Raw genomic sequence first — 21,652 nt, forward strand, 5'->3', positions numbered from 1 at the left:
GTGACGTAGTCCAGAGGCGGTGCCAATCGTCCCTTCGCGAGCAGGTCATCGCCCAGAAACTACCAATCCCGTCATGCCTAGCGCACGCCACATGCGGGCAGCAAAGCGGAAGCCTACAAGTCCCAGAATGCAATGGCGGATGGTCCTCGTGTTCACAAAGAAGCCGCTGCGGTAGTCCACGAGGTTTCCTGTCTGGTAGGCCCTGCTTCTTTCGCTACTTCCGAGGAGCGCCTCGAGGAAGATGTGGGGTTGTTTTAGCCGTATTGTTTATGTATTTGGACAGTTAAATAGCCTGGGGCATCTCGCAGCAGGTTACAACCCCAATGAAACCCGTGTCATATTTAGAACAATGTGAAATGACGCATCCCAGTAATGTAAAACAACCCACCCTATTCATTTTAAAAAGGGCAACCGAGTTAATCTGCCATGGCATAATTGCGCAGCAGTAAAGTGGCACTATGAAGACAAATAAAAATTTACTTCAGCATGACCTTTCATGACTCAGAGCTCATAAAGAGTGCAAGCACCGGGGCTGACTATGCAGCAGGAATGGACTGGGGGCTACAGGATTGCCAACTCTGGCTTGGGAAATTTCTGGAGCTCTTGGAGCACTGCCCAGGGAGTGAGCTAATGGGATATGTGATGCCAAACTTGTATTTTTCAGAGCTGGCATTTCCTGTAAGGGTCATAGAACAAACAAATGTAACGTGGGAATTAGAGAGCACGCAGTAATCATACACACATGACTGTACCTAAGTTACAAAGTCAGAAGACTAGAAACTTGGTTAGATTTTTAATAAAAGTTGTTTTCAGTTTATTATTATTGGAATTCAAACATCTAGTCTTCTGGCTTTGTATCAGATTCAAAAACCTTTAATGGCATAAGTTCACAAAATAGAGCCAGATATCCAGGATAAATTAGCCAAAATACTAAAACGCATAAAAATTTCTCGTGGGAACTAAAAGCCTTAAATAAGAACCGAGCTACCATCTCTGTGATATATGCATGTTGGTCTCTGAGCAAGTAAGCTACTGTTGCCTGGTCACTTCTCTCAGGTCTCTTCTTCAACAAAGCTTCAATGAAAGGTGACCGTATAAATGCCAGGTTATTACAACAGAGAAGTACGTGTGCTGTCGTCTCAGGAAGACCTGCTGAGCAAGAACAAAGCCTTTCACATTTTGGATTATTATGATATCTACCTTTAGTATAGGCAGTTGGCAAAACGTTCAATCGGGCTAACATGAAATATCAGCGAAGAGAAGGCGTTGCCAGATTTCTCATGTATTTTGGCAGTAAGCTCGGCAAGGGTGGCTGGATGCCATAGTACATTGGGGAGCAGGTTCTCCTGGCACCTGCCATCAGCATCTGGCCTTCAATGTCCAGGGTTCACTGTTTTGAGACCCTGAATGCTTGGCCTCCATCTAGCAGAAGCAACTGATCGAGAGAGATTCCAATGTGTTTAATCTGGTTTAAGATTGAGATACTCCAGGATGAATTGAAATGATCACGGAGCAGGGAGTATGTCAAACTTTCCGGAGATGCTCTGAAGTGTGGGCGTAACCAATACTTGTAGATGGAGAGCCAGACCTGTGAGGAGAAAGTAATTGCACCAGATTCAAGGCAGAGTGAATATGAGGTAGCCATATCAGGGAATGATGAAAGTTTATTCCCAAATATCTAAATGAATAAACCTGTTCAATCTGCCTATTGTTTATCTTCCATGTGCTAAGTTTTTTAGATTTGGAGAAAAGCAGAATTTTAGATTTCTTAAAGTTGACCATCTATGCATTATTATCGCAAAAGATAGCAAAGGCTTGGAGCAATCTTTGCAATCCCACCTTAGAGCGAGATAAAAGCAGTGCTTTGTCTGTGTAGAGAAGCATGTGGATTGGGTTTTGGCCCAGGATAGGTGCATGATTATTTGTCTGTGACAGATAACGATAAGGAGCAAGATCACTTAGATAGAGGCTCATTCCGCACATGCAGAATAATGCACTTTCAAACTGCTTTCAGTGCTTTTTGAAGCTGTGCAGAATAGCAAAATCCACTTGCAAACAGTTGTGAAAGTGGTTTGAAAACGCATTATTTTGCATGTGCGGAGGGGGCCAGAGATTGAACAATATTTTAGCACCTTACTTGTTCAGTCTCAGTCGGAAGAAATCTGTTTGTGGTGCTCAATATTTCTTTACCAAATATCAAGCCAACAGAAGAGAGTTTTATGTAGCTTTATTTGCAAAGAAAGGGGAGCCGCCCCAAATGGGCAGACTCTGCCAAAACAGTATAACCACAGCATGTTTATTCCCTTCTTCCGAATTCGCCAAATCTGTTCCCCCATTGGCTAAGGGTACTTAGAGTCACAACTTTCCGATCCACCTATTTACATGTTCCTCCCTAACATGCAGCCCCCTCCCATATTCTACCTGTATGTTCATTATAATACAGTTTGTTGTCAGAACATGAGAAGTTAATATGCATTAGCCTATTAAGCATGTTCAATACGTACAATCTGATACAAGCCCTGCCCTTCAGCCTAGTAATCCAGTGATCTTATCTTGTTCTGCCACAAGCATCCTCCCTTATGACTCATCTCCTCATTCCTAGTAGAAAACATATTTCTCATTTATCACATGATTATAAAGAGTGGCTATATATATGTAGGCAAAATGCAGTAGAGTCTTTCACTGTTAAACACAAAAATGATCACAAGTGTTTTCTTACTCTTTGAATGCATGTTTATACTACAGCAACAAAACAGGGAATGTATTACACCAAGGCAAAGGCAAAAATACAGAAAATGCAAAAATATAAGCATATAATGTGAGAACAAAAATGGCCATGCTGGCAGGGGCTGATGGAAATTGTAGTCCATGAACATCTGGAGTGCCATAGGTTCGCCACCACGGCAATGATTAGAGTGATGAAATCATTCTTAGGTTATGGCAAAAACCGCTGTAATTCCGAAAGAGCCAAGGAAGTGGAATTCAGTTGTTTAGTTTCTTCCCTGCAGCTGTGTTTCTATGAAAAACACACACCCAATCCTACTCCAAGAAGAGCCTGAAGGCAAGCTTGGCTTGGTGCAAAACAAAGGTTTTTTTCCCTCTTCCAAATGGGCTGAGAGCAATGGGTTCTCAGGATCACATTATGCGCCTGTTCTCCAAGTAAGATTTGCCTGGTCCTTTCTCTCCCTACTCCTGCCTTCTGGGGGTTACTTGGAGGATGGGCCTTTTGCCAGTGATATCTCAGTTGTGGAGTTGCTTTCGCAACTAAATTTCCCCAGTGTTTGTTTCCTCATCGTTGGAGCACATTCGCACCAGTTTTTAATATCTAATTAAAATACTTCTCCAGTCTCTTGTTGGGTTGCTTGCTGAGTGATGTACTACAGATCTGGGGTTGCAGTAGAAAGTGCTGAGGGAGACAGGAGCTTGGTTGTTTGTTTAGTCAAAGTCCTGCTGCTTGCTAAATACAGCTAATAACTGCATTTTCAGGTCACAGAATAATCCTAACTGAGACTTTGGCCTTTGTATGGCTGCAGAATATTTTCAGACAGTATCCGAATGCTGTTCATGACCTTGTGGAATCTCTCTGTTGATTACGTTTTTCTTCCATTTACAGGTGATAGAATTAGAAAGATTTTCTTCATTTTTTTTGCACAAGCAACAATGAGTGCAATAGAGTAAATTGTTATTCCCCTGTGTAGTCTTGTAGACCTAGACCATTTTTCTCAACTGAAGTGAAGTAAAACCAAGTCTCTCTCTTTTCCCCTCCTTGAGAATGATGTATGCGTGCTGGCTAGTGAGCAAAGACAGAAACTGTCCACGAATAAGATTGCCACATTTAGAAGTGGTGGTGATCGGACGAGGCCCAGAGACAGAAATTACAGACAAGAAGTGTTCACGAAGACAAGGTAAAGGGGAGATCAAGGCTGCGATCCTAAACATTCAAAGTGTTTATGCTCGGAAAAGTCCACTAAGCTCAGAAGTTCTCACTTTTGAGGAAGTGTAGTTAGGATTCCATTGTTTGTTAATTTTTCTATTTTGTTGGGTTGGAGTAGTAGTGACCCCTATGTGCAAAAAAGAGATATTCATACATTTTGGTTGAGATTAGTCGACAAGCTGTAGACAGTTGTGAAGTCCAGTGCCACCACAATACTACCTGTCAGAATAAGATAATTCATAGACTGCCGTAACTGGGTTAATAAAAGACAAACTAAATGTAAAGAATTAAATCTGCTGTTATCAGTGTTTGTGATCTTCAGTTGGTATGCTTTTTTGCTACTAAACTGTGATCAGGATGAATAAAAATAAATGATTTTTTAAAAATTAAAAATCATATTATTATTTAAATCCAGTGTTGTGGTTGAATCAGATTTTTAATTGAAATTGGATTTCTAAAAAAGATGATGCCGGGACTGTTCAAACACTTCTGTGCGGGTGGTCTTGGAGCTGCTGCAGCTCGTAGAGGTTTGCATAGCACCGGGAGCAAAATGCTGTTTTCGAAAAACCTCGCTCATTGAGCGAATTTGGAAAACAGTATTTCCCCATCGGTTGGGGGGCGGGGGAAGCACGGTGCTTTGTCAGCCAGTAGTTTTTCCCAATCAAAGTGAGAGAAGGCTGCTTCATATATTCCAAGTTGCACAGTTAACTTGAGAATGAACCCTGTTATAGATTTTTTTCTGACTAAATATGCACATGATCAGCCTGAATCTCACTGAATCCTCTGGGCCCATTTTTTGGAGAAAGTTTTCTCGTAGAAATTAGTAGCAAATCTGATTTCAGTTTTTTAAAAGGAGTATTCTTACAAGTTAGATAACACAAAGGTCACAGCAAAGAAGGGCTTTTTGTAGCAGTTCTACCTTCTCTCTTTCTCCCCTGACTTAGAAGATACCAGAAGACAAAAGGTCCCTGAAGATAGTTAGGGTTGCTTTGAAAATAAAATTGATTGCCAACCCAGACCTAGTGCATAAGGCAGCACATTCCTTTGACTCAAAAGGCGGTTGGCAGGAGGAAGAATTCCTTGCTCTTAGTGAATGTTTTTATGGAATACTAACAAAACAGAATTCTTGGTTCACTAATGTAAATCTGGCTGCAGTCGTTTTCTAGACTGGGTATTTGATCTTTCTGGTTTGGGAATAAAATGTGTGGATGCTTAGCATTTATTCAAATGAGTTTTGCTTTGGTTTTGGATTTTGTAATGTTGAATAACAGCCTCCTGTCCTCCCCCCCACCCCCCCAGGATACCCTTTAGCCCTGTCACTGCAAAATGCCTGGCTCTGAGCTTAATGCAGTTCTTTGTCACATTTTTTCCAGTACAGCTAAAAGCAGACTGCAACAAAGGTTTCGTCAAGGTTAAGCAGGTATGTCTTTTCTTCTCATTGCATTGCTGATAGTTCCGGTTCCTGGCACTTCATACGGCTTGAAAGGAAAGGTTAAAAATCTGTGTGTTGTTTAGGAATTGGACAGGAAGTATGCGGCATCTTCACTTGCAGTCACCCTTAGCCCAAGTCCCACCAATTAGCACATACATCTTCAGAGGAATCTGCTATTATCTGATTCTGGACCTGGCGTCATTCTTGGCCTAGACATTTTTATCACTCTTGGCAGCTATGCTGTGTCATTGCCTGGGCAGCTGAAGTAGCAAGATAACCATATACTATTGGCCTGAAAGGAGGAGGCTGTGGGAGATGGATATTTGGGTTCTTTTTTTAGCTGCAAACTGAGCATAGTTTAATCCCACCCCCTTTTTTTGAACCAAAATGCGGGGGGCTTTCTAACAGGTTGACAAAGAAGTCTTTGAAGCCTGTGTTGAAGAGAGAATCTTGCCTTCCTTTGTTTAGTAGAAGTTGATTTCAGGATCTCAGAAATGCAGGGAGGTTGCGTTTTTTTGGTTGACGTTCACCATTTTGCTCCTCTGCAGGTTGCGTTTTTGCCAAGTTATTTTTTTACGGCAGAGAAGGGATTCGAACATGGGACTCTCTGATGTTATTGGACTATTGTTTGCTTTACTTATTTTATTATTCTGTTTTTTTTCCAAATTGTTCAAGTTAAAGTATTGCTGTTATTTGCCTGATACTCTCCTCGTAAGTTTCCCTTTTTGAGTAAAGTGTGTGTGTGTGTAAAGTGCCATCAAGTCACAGCTAACTTATAGCAACCTCTACAAGGGGCTTTCAAGGCAAGTGAGAAGCTGAGGTGGTTTGCCATTATTCCTCTGCAGAGTCTTCCTTAGTGGTCTCTCTTACAAGTACATTCCTGCTTAGCTTCAGAGATCTGACAACATTAAGCTATGCCATCCTGCCTTACCCCATTTTGATTAAAATAGTGAGATATAAACATTTTAAATACATCTTTTTCTTCTTATATTGTATTGACATTAAGAGTTGGGAGCTGGCATGTTAATCCCAAGTCTTCTTGGCCCAGCCCCAGAACCTCTATTTTCAGTGGATTCAGTTTCAGTCGACTCTGTCTCATACATTTCACCATGACCTCCAAACCTCTGGCCAATTTCACTGGGACTGGCCGGCCATCCATCAGCACATGAGTCATTTCCTGATTTCCCCCCTGGTTGAAGTAAAGCATGGACACATGATGATCCTGGTATGTGAATTGTCTCATCTGCTATTTTCCTGCCTAAGTTTGCATGGCAGTATCAAGAATGTTGCTTATGTTCACCCCATTCCTGGTAGAATCTGCTGAAAAATGGTACAATTTATGGCTGTTGAAATGCTCAGGATGCTTGATTTCTGGGATGGTTGATTTCTCTTTATGGAGGTCTTAGTATGGTGGCAAGCATCAGTTGGTGTTTTCTTTTCTTCCCAAGATAGGAGTCAATCCAACCAGTGTCGATCTGGAGGAGATCGGCAAGGACCAGGAAATTAAACTGAAGCCAGGACAAACCCTCCACATTGTCAATAAACTGTATCCCTATGCTGTACAGTTCCAAGAAGGAATGGGAGCATGCATTGGTGGGGCAGCCACGAAACTAAAAATTGAAAAGCGGATGCAGGTAGAATCCAAAAACCTCAATGAGGAGGAAAGCGTGCTTGGAAAGCGTGTAAAATTGGACCAAGAGGGCCAACGAGGCTGCAAGTTGGGTTGCAGTCTGGATGATGGAAAAAATCCCACTTTTGCATCTGAAAAATCTTCTGGCAAGAAGGTAAGCAGAAGACTATGTCACATAGTGACATTTAGTGACTAGCATCAGCCCTAGACCTACCCGGGGCTGCATTTGCTGATCGGGGCAGGCTGGAGAGGAGTAGTCCGGCAGGCTCCGTCTGGTGGTGGGGCCTTGGGCACAAGGCTGCAGTTTAGCATGGGGGCAGCCGGGCAGCCTTCTCCTTGACCAGAAGGAACAAGAGGCCATGTTTATCTATGACACAGGCTTTGCATTGGCTCACCCTTCCCCTAATAAGGCTGCAAACTGAGGGGCACCACAGTCATATGCCCAATTTCCCCCAATACAGCCTGTGTGTGAGCCATCTTTCTCAATACTGGCCTTCCCCTTTTTCCCCCTGAGCCTGCAACTGGGGTTTTAGCACTTGATATGCAAATATAATATTGTTTTTGACAGAGCCGAAGCGGTTGAGTTAGCTGACAAGAAGTCAGTAGCTTAGCTATTTCCCATAAACTGATTTAATAATCATCCCTTTGCTTCTCGGAATTGTATCTCAGTAAGGAGCACTACAGAACTGTTAAAAATGAGTTCCCAGCATCCTTTTCAAACATCCTTCTGAAGATTCCGTGAGGGGAAAACAAGACAGTTAACGTGGTGTAACAGTGATTTACTAGTAATATCAGTGTAACTTTGCATATTCTTTATGTTTGATCTTACAAGAGGGCAAGAGTATTCATATATGCAGCTCTGCGTGTGTGTGGGAGGTGGGTGGGTGGGTGGTTTGGGGAGAAATTTTGAGTGCCTCCAGATCTTGCAGTTTGTGGGCAGTAGGCATTCTGAACTGGAATACAGATAGCTTGCAAATCACATATTCTGGTGGTGGTAGGAACAAAGTCCCCATTCTGTTTGCTTCTGGTCCATGTACTCCAGCCTGTATCATTACAGCAGGGAGCACAATTCTTGTGCCTGAATAGGGCCTGCAGTGGTCCTTCAGTGGATAATATGGTGAGATACTTCCTAGTTGGTGAATGATGCTGGTCATTTGTCCTTGCATCAAGGGGTGACCTCTGGAAGTATCTTGAAGGGTAAACCCTTGTAGGTGTTATGACTGTCTTCTGGAAGTAGCCGATTTTGCAAAATTCTCTGTGTGGGGTGTAGTCGACCCACGCGGTCAGCGTAAGAACGAGACGAGACGCGGAGATAACATCTGGTGGAGATCGCCAGCAGCGGGAGACCGGAGGTCCGTGTTCCTAGCGAATCTCCCGTCTGCCGGTTCCTGGCACCTTTTATTGTTACCCTATCGGGGGCGTGTAGGAGGGAGGACTGGGGGGAGTTCCGGGAGAGCGGGAGGTCGGGAGATCATCAGGTGATGCATGATCTCATCTGGCTACGCGGCGAGAAGAGCGCCGACGCTGCCTGGAGCCTAATCCTCACCTACAAGATCATTGTCCCTGCTGCTCGGGTGATTGAGCCAGACAGTTCACGCACCTGTGACTCATGGGGATGAGGAGTGGGGGTGCATGCAACCGCAAGGTCGCGAGGTCCGCGCATGCTAGCTACCTGCATCACGGCACTGCCGCTGGTCGGGTGGTCAATATTCCTTTTTTTACATTTTAGGAAAACGGGGTCAAATGGCTATAATGCATTTAAAGTGGACGCCTTTGTCTCCGGCCGAGTGGTCAAGCTGGACTGGCTGCTTTGTGCAACATTAGGAACTTAGCGGCGTAGTGGTGAAATGCGAGGTTTCACACGCGGTGAAAGGCTATTAGGCACCATTGAACGGGAAATAACAAGATCCGCTAACAAGGCATACACCAGAAACCACGCAGAGCTGTACAACAGTACTCACCATTCTCCCTCTCCCGCAGCCAGCTCCAGAGGGCTGACCTACCGTTAAAACATCATACTTCAGATGATACAACTTCTTGCAGCTCAATGCGACTTTCATGTGGGATCAACTAAAATTATCAGAAAGATTAAACAATACATATTATGTACAATTCTACAACCTTGGCGCAACAACAACAAATAATCAATAGCGGGCATCTATTGTTCAGGGTCGCTGACGAAATTCCTGCTGCTCGGAGGCTGTGGGCATCCAGAGCTGCGTGAAGGGAGCCGATGGACTTCGCGAAGGGCACGCCAGGCCAGCCGCCAGTCTTTAGCGCATTGTGGTGGAAGCGAAGTCCTCGTGACTCCCACCAGGGCGGCAGGGAGATCAACTCCGGGCTTGAGATATGACCAAGGCCTCGGCTATGGAGGGGTCGAAGGCAGGGCTGAGCGGGCGGCGGCAACCGCCCCCCCCCCCCCCGTGGTTTGGGGTATGTAATGCGGAGGTACGTATCTGGAGGCAGCAAAGAGTTCCGTGCAGGAGTCGAAAGTGGATGTAGTTAAAACGCCCTCCTCGCGAGGTCCATGTTCCTGAGCAGGATGCTTCCGGAACACGTGGAATGTCCTCCATGTGCGTAGTTCCAACTGGCCGAGTCACCGCAATAAAGTCTGCTCGCCCTCGCCGGGTTAAGTGTCGGATGGGCGAGAAAGTGTTGGACTCTTGTTGAAGTACCGCCTGCGACAAGGAAAGAGCGCCAGCCGGAGGGTTTGGACGACGGTCCCCAGCCTGTGCTATAGAGTATCTGATGGATGAGGCATTCATGAAGGCTCGCCCAGACTGCCATAGGAAGTTCCGGCTTTACAGACGGGAGCAGGCAGGAGTGGTATTCCCACCGTAGGTAATTTGCGAAAGATGACGCTGGCAGCGGCGCAAACTGCCCCAGATGCTGGTCTGGTAAAAGCTTCGTTAGGGTGGGCTGATCGCCATCGGTGGTAGTGCGAGTTATAAAGGATGGTTGCTGAGTTGGTGTTGACGAAGAGCTGCGCTTATAAGTTTCGGTGCGGTCTGCGCAGCAGTTTTCGAACGCTGGTGGTCGCTTTGACGCTTCTGCGGTCATCCGGGTCTTTTAAGCGCTACGTACAGTTCTGTCGAGATCAGCTGGATCCTTTAGAGAGAGATACGCGCTTCATCTCTGGATAAATGTTCGTCGTTCCGCTTCCGTCAACGGAACCTGTGTTGAGTGGACTGAGCCATACCCCCCTTTCCCCAGGCTTAATAGCGGTAATGGTCCGTCCCTTGTTCAGTTCTATCGATGGCGGAGATTGGGATCGAAGCAGGGTTTATATTTAGTATGGGGCTGAAGGCGCTTTGTTTTGCGCCTGTAGAAGGTTGCTTTTAATGTAATCTAAATTTACACTTCTTTGAAGGTTGTTTGACAGGGAGGCAGGAGGTAGGCTGGCGCCCTGGTGGGAATTGGCTTCAGAGCCGCCATCAGGGTGCTGGCGAGGGTCCGAGCCCTCGAAGTCGCGCCGGGATTGTGGGTATGCATGCTTAATCAGGCAACACGTTGAAGCACCTTTGTGATGGTGCATCCGGAAATAAGCAATCAGGCTGAAATTCCTTTGGCACAATACAACGAGAAAGTTAGCGGTTTTTTTTTTTGCAAGGGAGTTGCACTTACCGCGGACCTTCAGCAAGCAATTTATGAGGCTGGATGGTGCTGGAAATCTCGCGACCGTCAATCTTCCTTTCCTCCCCTGCCCTGCGCTCTTAAATGTCGCAGTTCCGAGAGCAACTTTGGTTGGGGTGCCTAAACCGGTTATGGGTGAATTTTTTGGTGCTGCGCAATCTCTTTAGCTTAGGCCTGTCCTTACAGCACTGGCGGTATCAGGATGGGCTCCAGATTTTAACTCCAGGAGGGCCAGTCAAGTCAATTTTCCGCGCCCTTTACTTCGGTCGAAAAAAAAACAGGTACGAAAAAGGGGGAGGGAGGGGAAACAGATTCTGTGAAATAGAGGCAACTTCGAAGGCACGATTGAATCAATGATCCGACGGCTTTACCCATCCCAGACCAGAGTCGCCTCTAACCTGACTCATGAGGTCTTCCCAGAGATTGACATGGATGTTCGAACGGAGCAAAGGACTGTGAGCCGCCGCCGAAGTCCTGGGCTGTTGACCGTATTGCCGGATGTCTGCCTTTGCGTTTGTCTCCCCCTTCTGTTGTATACGTGCTGGTATTCTCGCCTGCCACTGGTCGCCACTGGCTGCTCTGATGATCGGCAATACCAGCGCCGTGTGTCCACCAGACTTTGAACTTACATCCTTCTATGGCGTAGCTCCAGATATGGACGGAGCTCCCGATAGGCGCCTCCACCGCCGCGACGTAAAAGGAAGCTGCTCTACGTTACTGCTGGGGCCTGAAGCCCTTTATTGGGCGGCAGCGGCAGCATGGGCAAGAGAATCAGCTGAGCGAGCTGGCCCGCCGGCAGCCCTGTGGTTTGTCCAGACCTGGAGGTGGATGGGTCCTGGTGCGTGGAGCTTTCCATCAATCTGGACGATGAACAGTCCTCGCCCAGCCGGCAGAGGCCTTTGGCAGCACAAACAAATTTGTCCCTGCAGGGATGGCCCGCCATAATTAAGCCAGCTTACGGCGAACCTCGCGGGGAACTTTAAAAGGAGACGGGCTGTTTTACATGTGAGCCGCAGGATGCAGAGGGTGGCCTTTGGCAGGCCTTGGGCATTTGAGCGCTTGCTCTAGTACTCCTCCTTGGTCCTGGCTGGGGAGACGCCTGGCGTGGAGTCACTGACGGGCGTCGCCTCTCCAGTGGTGCCTGGCAACGCGGGCACCGGTTTTGGTGGCCTTCTCTCCTGGGGAGGACCTCCTCCTTATCGCCAGCCCCTCACTGACTGCCTACACTCCCTTCGGAAGTGTCCTGCCCGCCGCAGTTAAAAGCAGCGTCATTCCGAGACCGCCGGGGCGGAGAGTGCCATGGTGATACTAGCTTGCGGGCTGAGGATCCAATGTCCTGCGCGTTTTAAGCATGTCGCCAGTTCAGGATTTTGCCTAGGCCTGCGATTGCCCCGCGCACCTCCATGGAAGCCGCCTTTGCGTAGGCGCATGAGCTCGCTTTGGGCCTCCCCGCCATCTGGCACCTGCCTCTTTGAGCTTCTGGAGCCTGTCTCAAATTCAGCATAGGCTCTTGGGGTTTCTGGCCGGATGGAGTGAGTGAAACTCTGAGCTGGCTGGTCGGCATTGGGGACTTTGATAAATGCCTTATATTAATTCAGAGCGCACTGCAAGGGTGGCCTCCCAGGCAGGACAATCTGATCGCTAGGCCAAGTGCTACCGGGCCGTAAAGCTGAGTGGCGGTGTAGGCCGCCAGAGGTGGCGCTCTGTTGAAGCATATCATGGCGGAACTCACTTCCCAGACCACAACAAGCAGGGCCTGTATATGAAGGTGGTTTTCCAGTCATCTGAACCATTAGGTGGTTCCCTTTGGCGCATGGCTTCCAGCATGCCTCACGAGGGGCTAGTGACTCACGCCCCATTGCTTCTGCGGAGCTCGGTATGATATTATAGCTCAGGGTGTAATTGACAACCTTCGGCCAACTGGCGCCATCCTCTTCGGTATCTGTGAAGTGGATAGCGCCACGCAATATTTCGCATCGCTCTTCCTCATTGTGGGCTTCTTCCGCAGATAGTGGCTAATGTATTTTCCGCGTAGAAGTTTTGAAACCCGCTACCATTACTACGCGGGCGCTTGACGGAGGCAGCGCAGCTTCTGAAAATGGTATGAGCAGTTGGGGGAGGGCATTGTCGGAGAGTCGAAATTGGGGCGAAGGAGCCGAGGGGCAGAAGGAGCGCCCAATTTAGTGGATAGCACGGGCTAGAGCCCCAGCGCAGATTCGGTACAGGGCTGCCTACAGCAAGGGAGCCGTGAGGGTCTGGTGCAGTAATATACACAAACATCGTCTCCCATCGCCAGTAGCAGCGCATATCGCTGGCCAGCCTCAAAGCGTAAGTTGAGTGCGCTCGATGTTTTCCCAGTTCCAAGATCTGAAGCGGTCCTCTGGCACCATGGACACTGGGCTTCACCTCTCAACCAATTTTGCGCAGCCCTTCTCTTTACGGGACCCTGCTTACTAACGCTTTGTACTCGGCTAACGCGTTTCGTCATAAGCTCCCAGCGTAAGCTCCCATATCACCGTTCCGCCGACGAAGTCCGAGACAGAAACTGATGCCGATTCAGAGTGACAGGCGATACCGGAAACGGGTGGTCCCTGATGCTCGACCAGCCGGACTTCGTATCGCCCTTCCCCAGGCGACGTGAGCAGGGTGGAGGTTCGAGGATTCCTCCGGTTTCGCACCAGCTTGTAGCCCACCCACGCCGTCAGCGTAAGAACGACGACGCCGAGATAATGATCTGTGGAGATCGCCAGCAGCGAGGACCGGAGGTCCGCACCTGAAGGACTCCCCTTGGCCTCTGGCTCGGGTTCCTGGCACCTTTATTGTTAATTCTATCGGGGCGGTAGGGAGGAGGACTGGGGAGTTCCGAGAGCCGGAGGTCGGGAGATCATCAGGGTATATGATTCATCTGCTACGTTGGTAAAGATGCGATTGCTGCTCGAGCTTCTAATCCTCACTCTGGGGGCAAGATCATTGTCCCTTGCGCTCGTGATTGAGCCAGATGCCCACGACCCACTCCATGGGGATGAGGAGTGGGTAGCGATGCAACCGGTATGCCGCAGGTCCGCTACGCAGTTAACGTTTTATTCACGCACTGCCGGTCGGCACTACTACAGTGGGGGTGGATGTGTCCTATTATAACTTAAGAAATCTTGTGATGTGACTTAGCTGTACAGTGGTACCTTGAAAATTTCAGTAATCGACGATTGCCAGGCACCGATTTCCGCACTTGAAAATCGTCGACCATCTTGATTTTCTGTGGCTGCCGAGGGTACGCAAATGGCGTTGCGTGTGCGCAAACAGCATTGCATGTGCGCAAACGGCATTGCGCGTGCGCAAACAGTGCCCCTCGAAATATGCCGTTTTCAGAAATCGCCGATAATCTCCGGATGGATTATTGGCGATTTTCGAGGTACCACTGTATTACAATTCAGTCCTTTGCAGAGTTACTCTCACTGATTTAAATGTGCTTAGACTTGTTCTGCTCCCCAGGTGGTTATTTAGGTGCCCTGCACCCGGCCAAAGCAGAATGTAAGACTCACTGATTCAGTTAACAGTTCAATACTTAAAGCTTTAATTGTAACAATGTTGACAGACCCTGACTCCTCCCTGGTCTAACTAAATAAAGGTTACTTTGTTGCAGAAACTTTCTGGAGTCTGGAATTTATTGTAAACACTGTGAGACTATAACATCTATACTGTGAATCTATAACATCTTTGACTGTTTAACTTAAATACTGAGAGTCTATAACATCTTGGACTGTCTAACTTGTTGCTGTCACCCAGCTTCCGTTGGCACCTAACTGCCAAAACCAGACGGGTTGCTGGGTAATAACTGCCATAGAACACCAGCCCTAGGGCTTCTTAAAGGGACAGAACTAAATTAGGTTCCCTCCCATTGAATACTATACAAAACATAGCTAAACCCATTCTATATAAAGGGAAACTAAATCTTAAAGGGTCTGTGGGGGCATGACAAGACTGGAGTAACTCTCTTGAAGATTTCACTGTTAAGCTGCAATTTAAAGAAAGCATGCCCTCCTAAACTCTTATTTCTGAAGGCTGTGGCAACCTATTGGAGTCAAATCAATTGTTTGCCCATTTCCTTGCCCCCTATCCCTTGTTCTGTGTTAGGTGCCACTCTAACAAACTCTGTGTTTTATAGTGGAGTGTTGATACTGTATGCTGTTGTGATGCCTGGGCTCTGTTGGTGGGTCTTCAGTCTGGTCTGTGGAGAGGTGTATGGGAATGGCACTTTTGATGAGTCCATTTGGACTAAACTATTGATAAGACTCTGAATGGTTGTTGTATTTATCTGTCTTTTATGGACAATCGTTTTATTGTATTTTGGAATGCCAATAAAGGCTTGTCTGTCAACAACTCTTATTTCTGAGCGTGCAGAGGACTAGGTTGTTGAACATTTCAAAGTGGTTACAGTATTCATTATTATTCTTTAGGAATTTGGGGGGCACTGGAGTCAAGGGCTGAAAACTTCCATGCAAGACCCAGACATGCAGGTAAGAATTTCTGGGTAAGGTATAAGGCTCCATAGGAGTAAAAACTAGTTTCCATAAGTTTCTCATGTAGTCATGCACTGTTTCTTGCTTTCTCTGCTAGGTTTACAAGGATGAAAGGGTGGTTGTTATAAAAGATAAGTATCCCAAGGCTCGCTATCATTGGTTAGTGTTGCCATGGCAATCCATCTCCAGCTTGAAAGCCGTGACTGGGGAGCATCTTGAGCTGCTGGAACACATGCACATTACGGGGGAAAAGATGGTCCAGCAGTGCCCTGAGAAAGACACTTTCGGCTTCAGGTTGGGCTACCATGCCATTCCCAGCATGAGGTATTGCATGTTTGAACTCAGAACTGCTTTAAATTTTAGTTGCAGGAATCTTGATGTTACAATGGATTTTTTTCCTGGACCTTATAGTGGTAAAATACTTGAGAATGAATATGTCTTGACTCCTCAGTTGATCCTGACACTTTACAATATTCATCATCATCATCAACCTTTTATTGGCATGAGTTTAAAATACAACAGAGAGGTTGAGGAGAATCAAGTTAAAATAAGTAAATAAAATAAGTAAAAGACATTTCCAGCAGTTAAAACAATAAATAAATAAATTAAATTAAATCTGTGGCGAATCTGTTGTGCCAGCGCCAGGAGTTTGGCAACATCTAGGGATCTCTGAGGAGACTGATCACAAAGCAGATAGAAAGATTTGACCTTGTCTGATGAGTAGGCATAGTTCTCAGTGTATGGGTCTATATATTGTCTTCTAGATGAAGCATATAGTTCGCAATCTAGGAGGATGTGCTCGATTGTTTCGATGGCTTTTTGTGAGCAGGGACACGTTCTTTGTTGGTATGGGATCTGGAGAAATCTGCCGCTCAGGGCTGCTGAGGGTAGGACGTTCAGTCGGGCTAGCATTAAGGTACGTCGGAGGTACAGCGAAGATATATTGTAGAAATACCTTGGTAGCCCTTTACTGAAGGGGGGAAGATAGGAGCCCTCTGGTAAAATGCCCTTCATGTGCTGAGTAGAAAGCAGTTGGTTTTCGGCGTCAAGTAGCCTTAGTGACAGAAGTTTGACTATTTGCGCTTCGTCCACGTTTATGAAAAAATCTAAAGTGAAGCCTAACGAATTAATTTTTTTCTTGATCAAAAGACTCAAAGTGGAGAGATAGGAATCCGAAAGCATTCGCTTTGTTAGGCTGTCCTGCTCTGATCGAAAATGGAGGCGCAGCCAGTATCGAAGCGAGGAGAGCCATATACGTGTTTCGAGAAGATTTAGACCTAATTCCGAACATAAAGAGAGATATGACACGGTGTTCGAAATTCCAAGTAGTTTGCGAAAAAAGCTAGATAGTATAGACCAGGGGCACCATACAAGGTTTTTGGAATCAGTCTGCCATCAAAGGCTCTCACAGCTGCTGGGACGCATTGACCCCCTTGGGAGTAGAAGAACCGCCTAATTGCTGCCGCGCACTGATTGGTGGAGAGGGAGATGTGCTTGTACTGCTCGGTCCAATTCAGATTATATTGGAAACGGATTCCCAAGTAGTTGAAACTTTTGACTTGGTTAATTCTGTTCCCACTGATAGACCATGCTGATGGCTTCCACGATTTTGAGAATGTCACAATTTTGGTCTTCTCATAGTTTATTTTGAGTTGATTGCATTTGCAGTAGTCTGCGAAGGCGTGGAGTAGACGTTTCAGGCCTATCTTGGTGCGCGAGAGTAGAACCGTGTCATCGGCATATAGAAGAGTTGCCAAGGGTGCGTTGCCAAGGATGGGAGGGTGAGCTCGAGCGATTGGAAGGGAATTTGGGAGGTCCTGTAGAAACAGGTTATTACAATATTTATAATGAGCTCTGTGCATGTGAGTGTGCCATCAAGTTGCTTTCTGTTTATGGTGAATCTATGAATTAATGCTATCCAAAACATATAATTAACAGTCTGGTTCAGATCTTGAAAAGTGTTTTCAACTTTTCCTAGCATTGTTGTCTTTTCCAGGGATTCTCATTCTCTCATGATGTAACCAAAGTATGGTAGCCTCAATTTAGTCATTTTAGTTTCTAGAGGGAGCTCAGGCTTGATTTGATGTAGAACCCACTGATTTGTCTTTTTGACAGTTTGTGGTATCTTCCAGCAACCATATTGCAAATGAATTGATTTTGTTCCTGTCTGCTTACTTCATTGGCCAACTAGGAGTGCTTAATTGTATTGCTTAACGTTGTCCCTTGGTTAAATGATTTTTTGGTGATTATTATTTTGTTTTTTAACAAATCAATGAACAAATTTTAAAAATTACTTTGTTTATAACCTGCTTTTCTTCTCATTGGGGACCCAAAGCAGCTTACATTGTTCTCCTCCTCTTCATTTTTATCTTCACGGTAGCCCTTTGAGGTAGGTTAGACTGAACATGTATGAAATGCCCAAGGTTACCCAGCAAGCCTCCACGGAATAATGGGGGTTTGAACCCAAGTGTTCCAGATCCTAGTCTGCCGCTCTAACCACTACACTATGCTAGCTTGTACAGATTTGCATACTACCAAAGTATAGGTTCTTTTCAGAGTTGCAAATGGAAGTGGGAGATTTCATAAACAAAACCTGTTGTCTCTGAGAAGGTAGGGCTTCAGGCAATCTAAAAATCCACAGTGAGCCAACTTTGTCAACCTGGGACGTTTTGTCAAAGAAAGTTGGGATTTAAATAATCATAAATTTTGGATTGAATTTTGCTATTTTGGATTGAATCTTGCTATTTTGGATCTTTGGATTGAATCTTGCCTTTTTGGATGTAATCTTGCTAGCGAAAGTGCTTTCTTCCAGCAAGGAAAGGCTCCTACTGTGGAGGGAATGCTCTTCTGCTAGCAGAGCAGATCCATGGGATCCAACTGTTTCATGCAGAGGGTCTTGTTCTTTTTGTTTGTTTCACAGCCACATACATCTTCACGTCATCAGCCAGGAATTTGATTCCCCTTGGCTGAAAAATAAGAAGCACTGGAATTCTTTTACTACAGAATACTTTCTAGATTCCCAAGGTAATGATTTTTGCTGTCTGTTTTAATTGGGGAGGGAAGATGGCATAGTACAGTGGTGGCGAACCTATGGCACTCCAGATGTTCATGGACTACAGTTCCCATCAGCCCAATTGGCCATGCTGGCAGGGGCTGATGGGAATTGTAGTCCATGAACATCTGGAGTGCCATAGGTTTGCCATCACTGGCATAGTATATCCCTATCTGATTAGATCTTGGCAGCCAAGCAGGGTGGTGCTTGGAAGGGAGACCTCCGAGGAAGACCTTGCAGAGGAAGGCAATACAAACTGCCTCTGCTTCTCACTTGCCTTGAAGGCACCTTGTTTGCAATTGTGACTTGATGACACTTTAAATTAAATTAAAGGCATTGTTGAAGGCTTTCATGGCCGGAATCACTGGGGTGCTGTGTGGTTTCCAGGCTGTATGGCCGTGTTCTTGCAGATTTTCTAGCACAGGGGTCTGCAACCTGTGGCTCTTCAGATGTTCATGGACTACAATTCCCATCAGCCCCTGCCACCATGACCAATTGGCCATGGTGGCAGGGGCTGATGGGAATTGTAGTCCATGAACATCTGGAGAGCTGCAGGTTGCAGACCCCTTTTCTAGCAGAAGGTATTTTATGAGCTTTTCAGGGTCTTATTAGCCATGACTCTGAGAGAGATGATGAACTCCCCCACAATTTTTTTAAATGTTAAAAGCAGCCGCCCCCCCCTTCCCTTCAGTTTGATGGGGAGAGTGTTGCAGGGGAATGGGAGTGTAGCCTTCGTTGTCCCCCCCCCATCCCATTTTATCAGTTTAGATCACTCACCTGTGCTGCAGCAACTCTTTTCCTCATGGAGAAATAACATGTACAATCCCATTGTCCCTCAGATTGTTCTCCCAGCCCTGCTCTGATGTTGGAAATGAATGGGGGAGGGGGAGAGTTCCTGGCTGCAATCCTAAAAACACTTTCCTGGGAGTAAACCCCATCGAATAAAATGGGACTTAATTTCAAGTAGACCGTAGAAGACCGAAGCGGAGAAAAATTCTGTTCCTGATATTTAGGTCCCTTTGTGTCTCTGGATGAGTTACTCTTCTGGGCATGCTTCCTTAGAATATGTAGGCACGCCCCCAGAGCAGTAACTCCATGCCAGAATGTAAGAGGTGGCTCCTGGGGAGGCTGGGCAATTCTCTTTGATTCTTTCATAGCAAAGCTGGTTGATATATTATACTCAGATCCATTGGTGGTGGCTAAACGTTTGTCATGCCAGTGGAGTTCAAAAGCACACCTGTTTCTCTGCATGGCTGTGTTAAGTTTTGGCACATTTCATAACTTTTACTGAACCTTTTGCCCCAAATACATGACGTCTGGGTTGGTTTGTTTTTCGTCTCTTTCAGATGTGATTGGGATGGTCAAGAAAAAAGGCAAAATAACTGTAAACAACCAGGCCCCTGAAATCCTGAAGGCGCCTCTGAGATGCCACGTTTGTAAAGAGCTGCAACCCACCATCCCTCAGTTGAAGGAACACCTTCGAAAACATTGGCCAAAATGACCAGAAGACCATTTGTTGCAGAATTGAGTTTCATTGTTAACATGCTAATTTAAGAACGTACCAAGTTTTCTTTTAAAAAAACAAACAACGCACCAACTCGTCAGTATTTAAAATTACTTCCGTGACACAGTGCGAGAAATTCCTGATAGGACAGATATTAAGCAGGGAAGAAACACTGTGGGTAAAATAGCCTCTATGTTCAGTGGATTTATCTGATCCTTTGCCTCAAAAGTTTACTAAATCTAGATTGGTTGTGTTTGTTATCTTTGGATAGGAGGGAGAAGTATCCCTTGTTTCCCCAAGGGGATTTATCAGCCTGTGAGTGTGGAGATGGACCTGATATTTAACAATAGTGTTGGACAGCCTTTGAATAAGATCAGAATTGGTCCTGCAAGCAAAAAATGGGTAATTTCGCCAAGGGCTAAGCTAATGTCTGAACTCTGGTCTGGAAGTCCCAAGTTGTAAATTGTTCATCATGTGTGCTCTAGGGAGGCAGTTCCTCATACTTGCCAGTCACCTTTCTTGCACAAGAGTAAGGTTAGGGATACTTCAGGTCCATTGTCAAGCTTACAAGCGAAAGGTTTAATCCACTATCACCCATGGAAAAAGCCTAGCCAGCCGGCAAAACAGAAAAATGCACATATTCTAGGGTGGAATCAGATGATGTGGCAAACACAGAGACACCCCGCCATTTTGTACTAGTGAATTCCTACTGGGGAACATTTTTAACAGCACTGTAAGGGCTCGAGTCTTGTTGGGACCACTTCAAAGCTCTCAAATGGTGTTCCCCTGTGAGAATTCACTCCTTCAAAATGTGGGGCAGATTTGGGGATGCTGCATTGTTTAGTTCAGTCCTGGCAGGCATCAAGGAGGAAGGAAGCAGATGTTGGGCGTCCCAGAAGACTTGAGTTGTGTTCCTGCTCCCAGGACAATGCTATTGAAGTAGTTCATTCTAGTTGGGCTTTTGGGAGCATCAGAACATGCATGTGTGCTCCCTGGGTTAAACCATTTACTACATCACTGCGGCTGGACCCTGTGCGTGTAATCCAACTGCGGGGGCCATTTTGTGGTTTTTGTTCATAAGATGGAGGCTTCTGCAAGGGAAGATGGGGTGAGATTTGTTCTCTGCAATAGTATTCTGAAGTTTTTTAGCCAGTGTTTCTTCTGTATTCTCCTTTCCTACTACCCGTTTTTTGCAATAAAAATTATTTGTTGTAATTAAGCCTGATGGTGGTATAGTCACTTGCTATGTTTCCGTGACTCAAGTCTTGCGGTTAGCACTTCTGTCTTTGGGTTCTGCTTTGACTTCAGCCTTTAGATTGGAGGAAAGAATCCTGCCTGACAGTCCTTATACAGTCCACAAAGTGGGGTTATTCTCAGAAGATTGGCGATTAACATTAATTGTCCTTTGGTACCTTTGCCTAACCAGTTAACAAGCTTGCACGGCAGAGTAGAAATTCAAACCTGAATCTTCCCAAACCTATTCTGGATCACTAACCACTATAGAATCCTGGTATATTGAAATATTGAAATTAAATTGGGTGCATATCTACAGGACGCACACTTCAGGACAAAATACTTGCTTGATCTTTGGTACACATTTTCAAAGTGCGGCGGGAGAAAAATATATTATTCTGAAATATGTCTGGAGCAGCTCAGTCCAGAGCCCTGGGTAGTCAGGGATGTTGCTACCCTGCTGCCTCCAGAGGCCTTTTCAGGGAGGGTGAAAAATGCTTTAAAAATACATGGCTACCAATCTTGATCCTCTTTGATCTGAGATTGCAAATGCCTTAGCAGACCAGGTGCTCAGGAGCAGCAGCAGCAGAAGGCCACTGCTTTCACATCCTGCCTGTGAGCTCCCAAAGGCATCTATCTGGTGGCCCACTGCAAGTAGCAGAATGCTGGACTAGATGGACTCTGGTCTGATCCAGCAGGCTAGTTCTTCTGTTCTTT

The 21,652-nt window shown here is 45.9% G+C and overlaps 1 protein-coding gene across 2 annotated transcripts; it reads left to right on the forward strand.

Moving 5' to 3' along the window:
- The first annotated feature begins 100 nt into the window (after nt 1–100).
- APTX (aprataxin) lies at nt 101–20,921 on the forward strand. 2 transcript variants are annotated; one of them, XM_048502940.1, is made up of 8 exons: nt 101–195; nt 3,772–3,905; nt 5,308–5,354; nt 6,815–7,150; nt 15,084–15,143; nt 15,244–15,470; nt 18,067–18,170; nt 19,545–20,921. In XM_048502940.1, exons 2-8 carry the CDS (start codon nt 3,773–3,775, stop codon nt 19,697–19,699), a joined length of 1,062 nt encoding a protein of 353 aa, XP_048358897.1. In that variant the 5' UTR covers nt 101–195; nt 3,772; the 3' UTR covers nt 19,700–20,921. The 2 variants fall into 2 exon arrangements, with proteins under 2 accessions (XP_048358897.1, XP_048358898.1); XM_048502941.1 differs by lacking the exon at nt 18,067–18,170.
- The last annotated feature ends 731 nt before the right edge of the window (nt 20,922–21,652 follow it).

Source organism: Sphaerodactylus townsendi, linkage group LG07 (genome assembly GCF_021028975.2).
Source record: "Sphaerodactylus townsendi isolate TG3544 linkage group LG07, MPM_Stown_v2.3, whole genome shotgun sequence".
Classification (NCBI taxonomy): Eukaryota; Metazoa; Chordata; class Lepidosauria; order Squamata; family Sphaerodactylidae; genus Sphaerodactylus; species Sphaerodactylus townsendi.

Coding starts and splice junctions, on each gene's coding strand:
- APTX (XM_048502940.1), top strand. CDS start 3,773: ATGATGTATGCGTGCTGGCTAGTGAGCAAAGACAGAAACTGTCCACGA. Junction 3,906..5,307: donor GAAGTGTTCACGAAGACAAG/GTAAAGGGGAGA, acceptor CATTTTTTCCAG/TACAGCTAAAAGCAGACTGC. Junction 15,471..18,066: donor CATGCCATTCCCAGCATGAG/GTATTGCATGTT, acceptor TTTGTTTCACAG/CCACATACATCTTCACGTCA.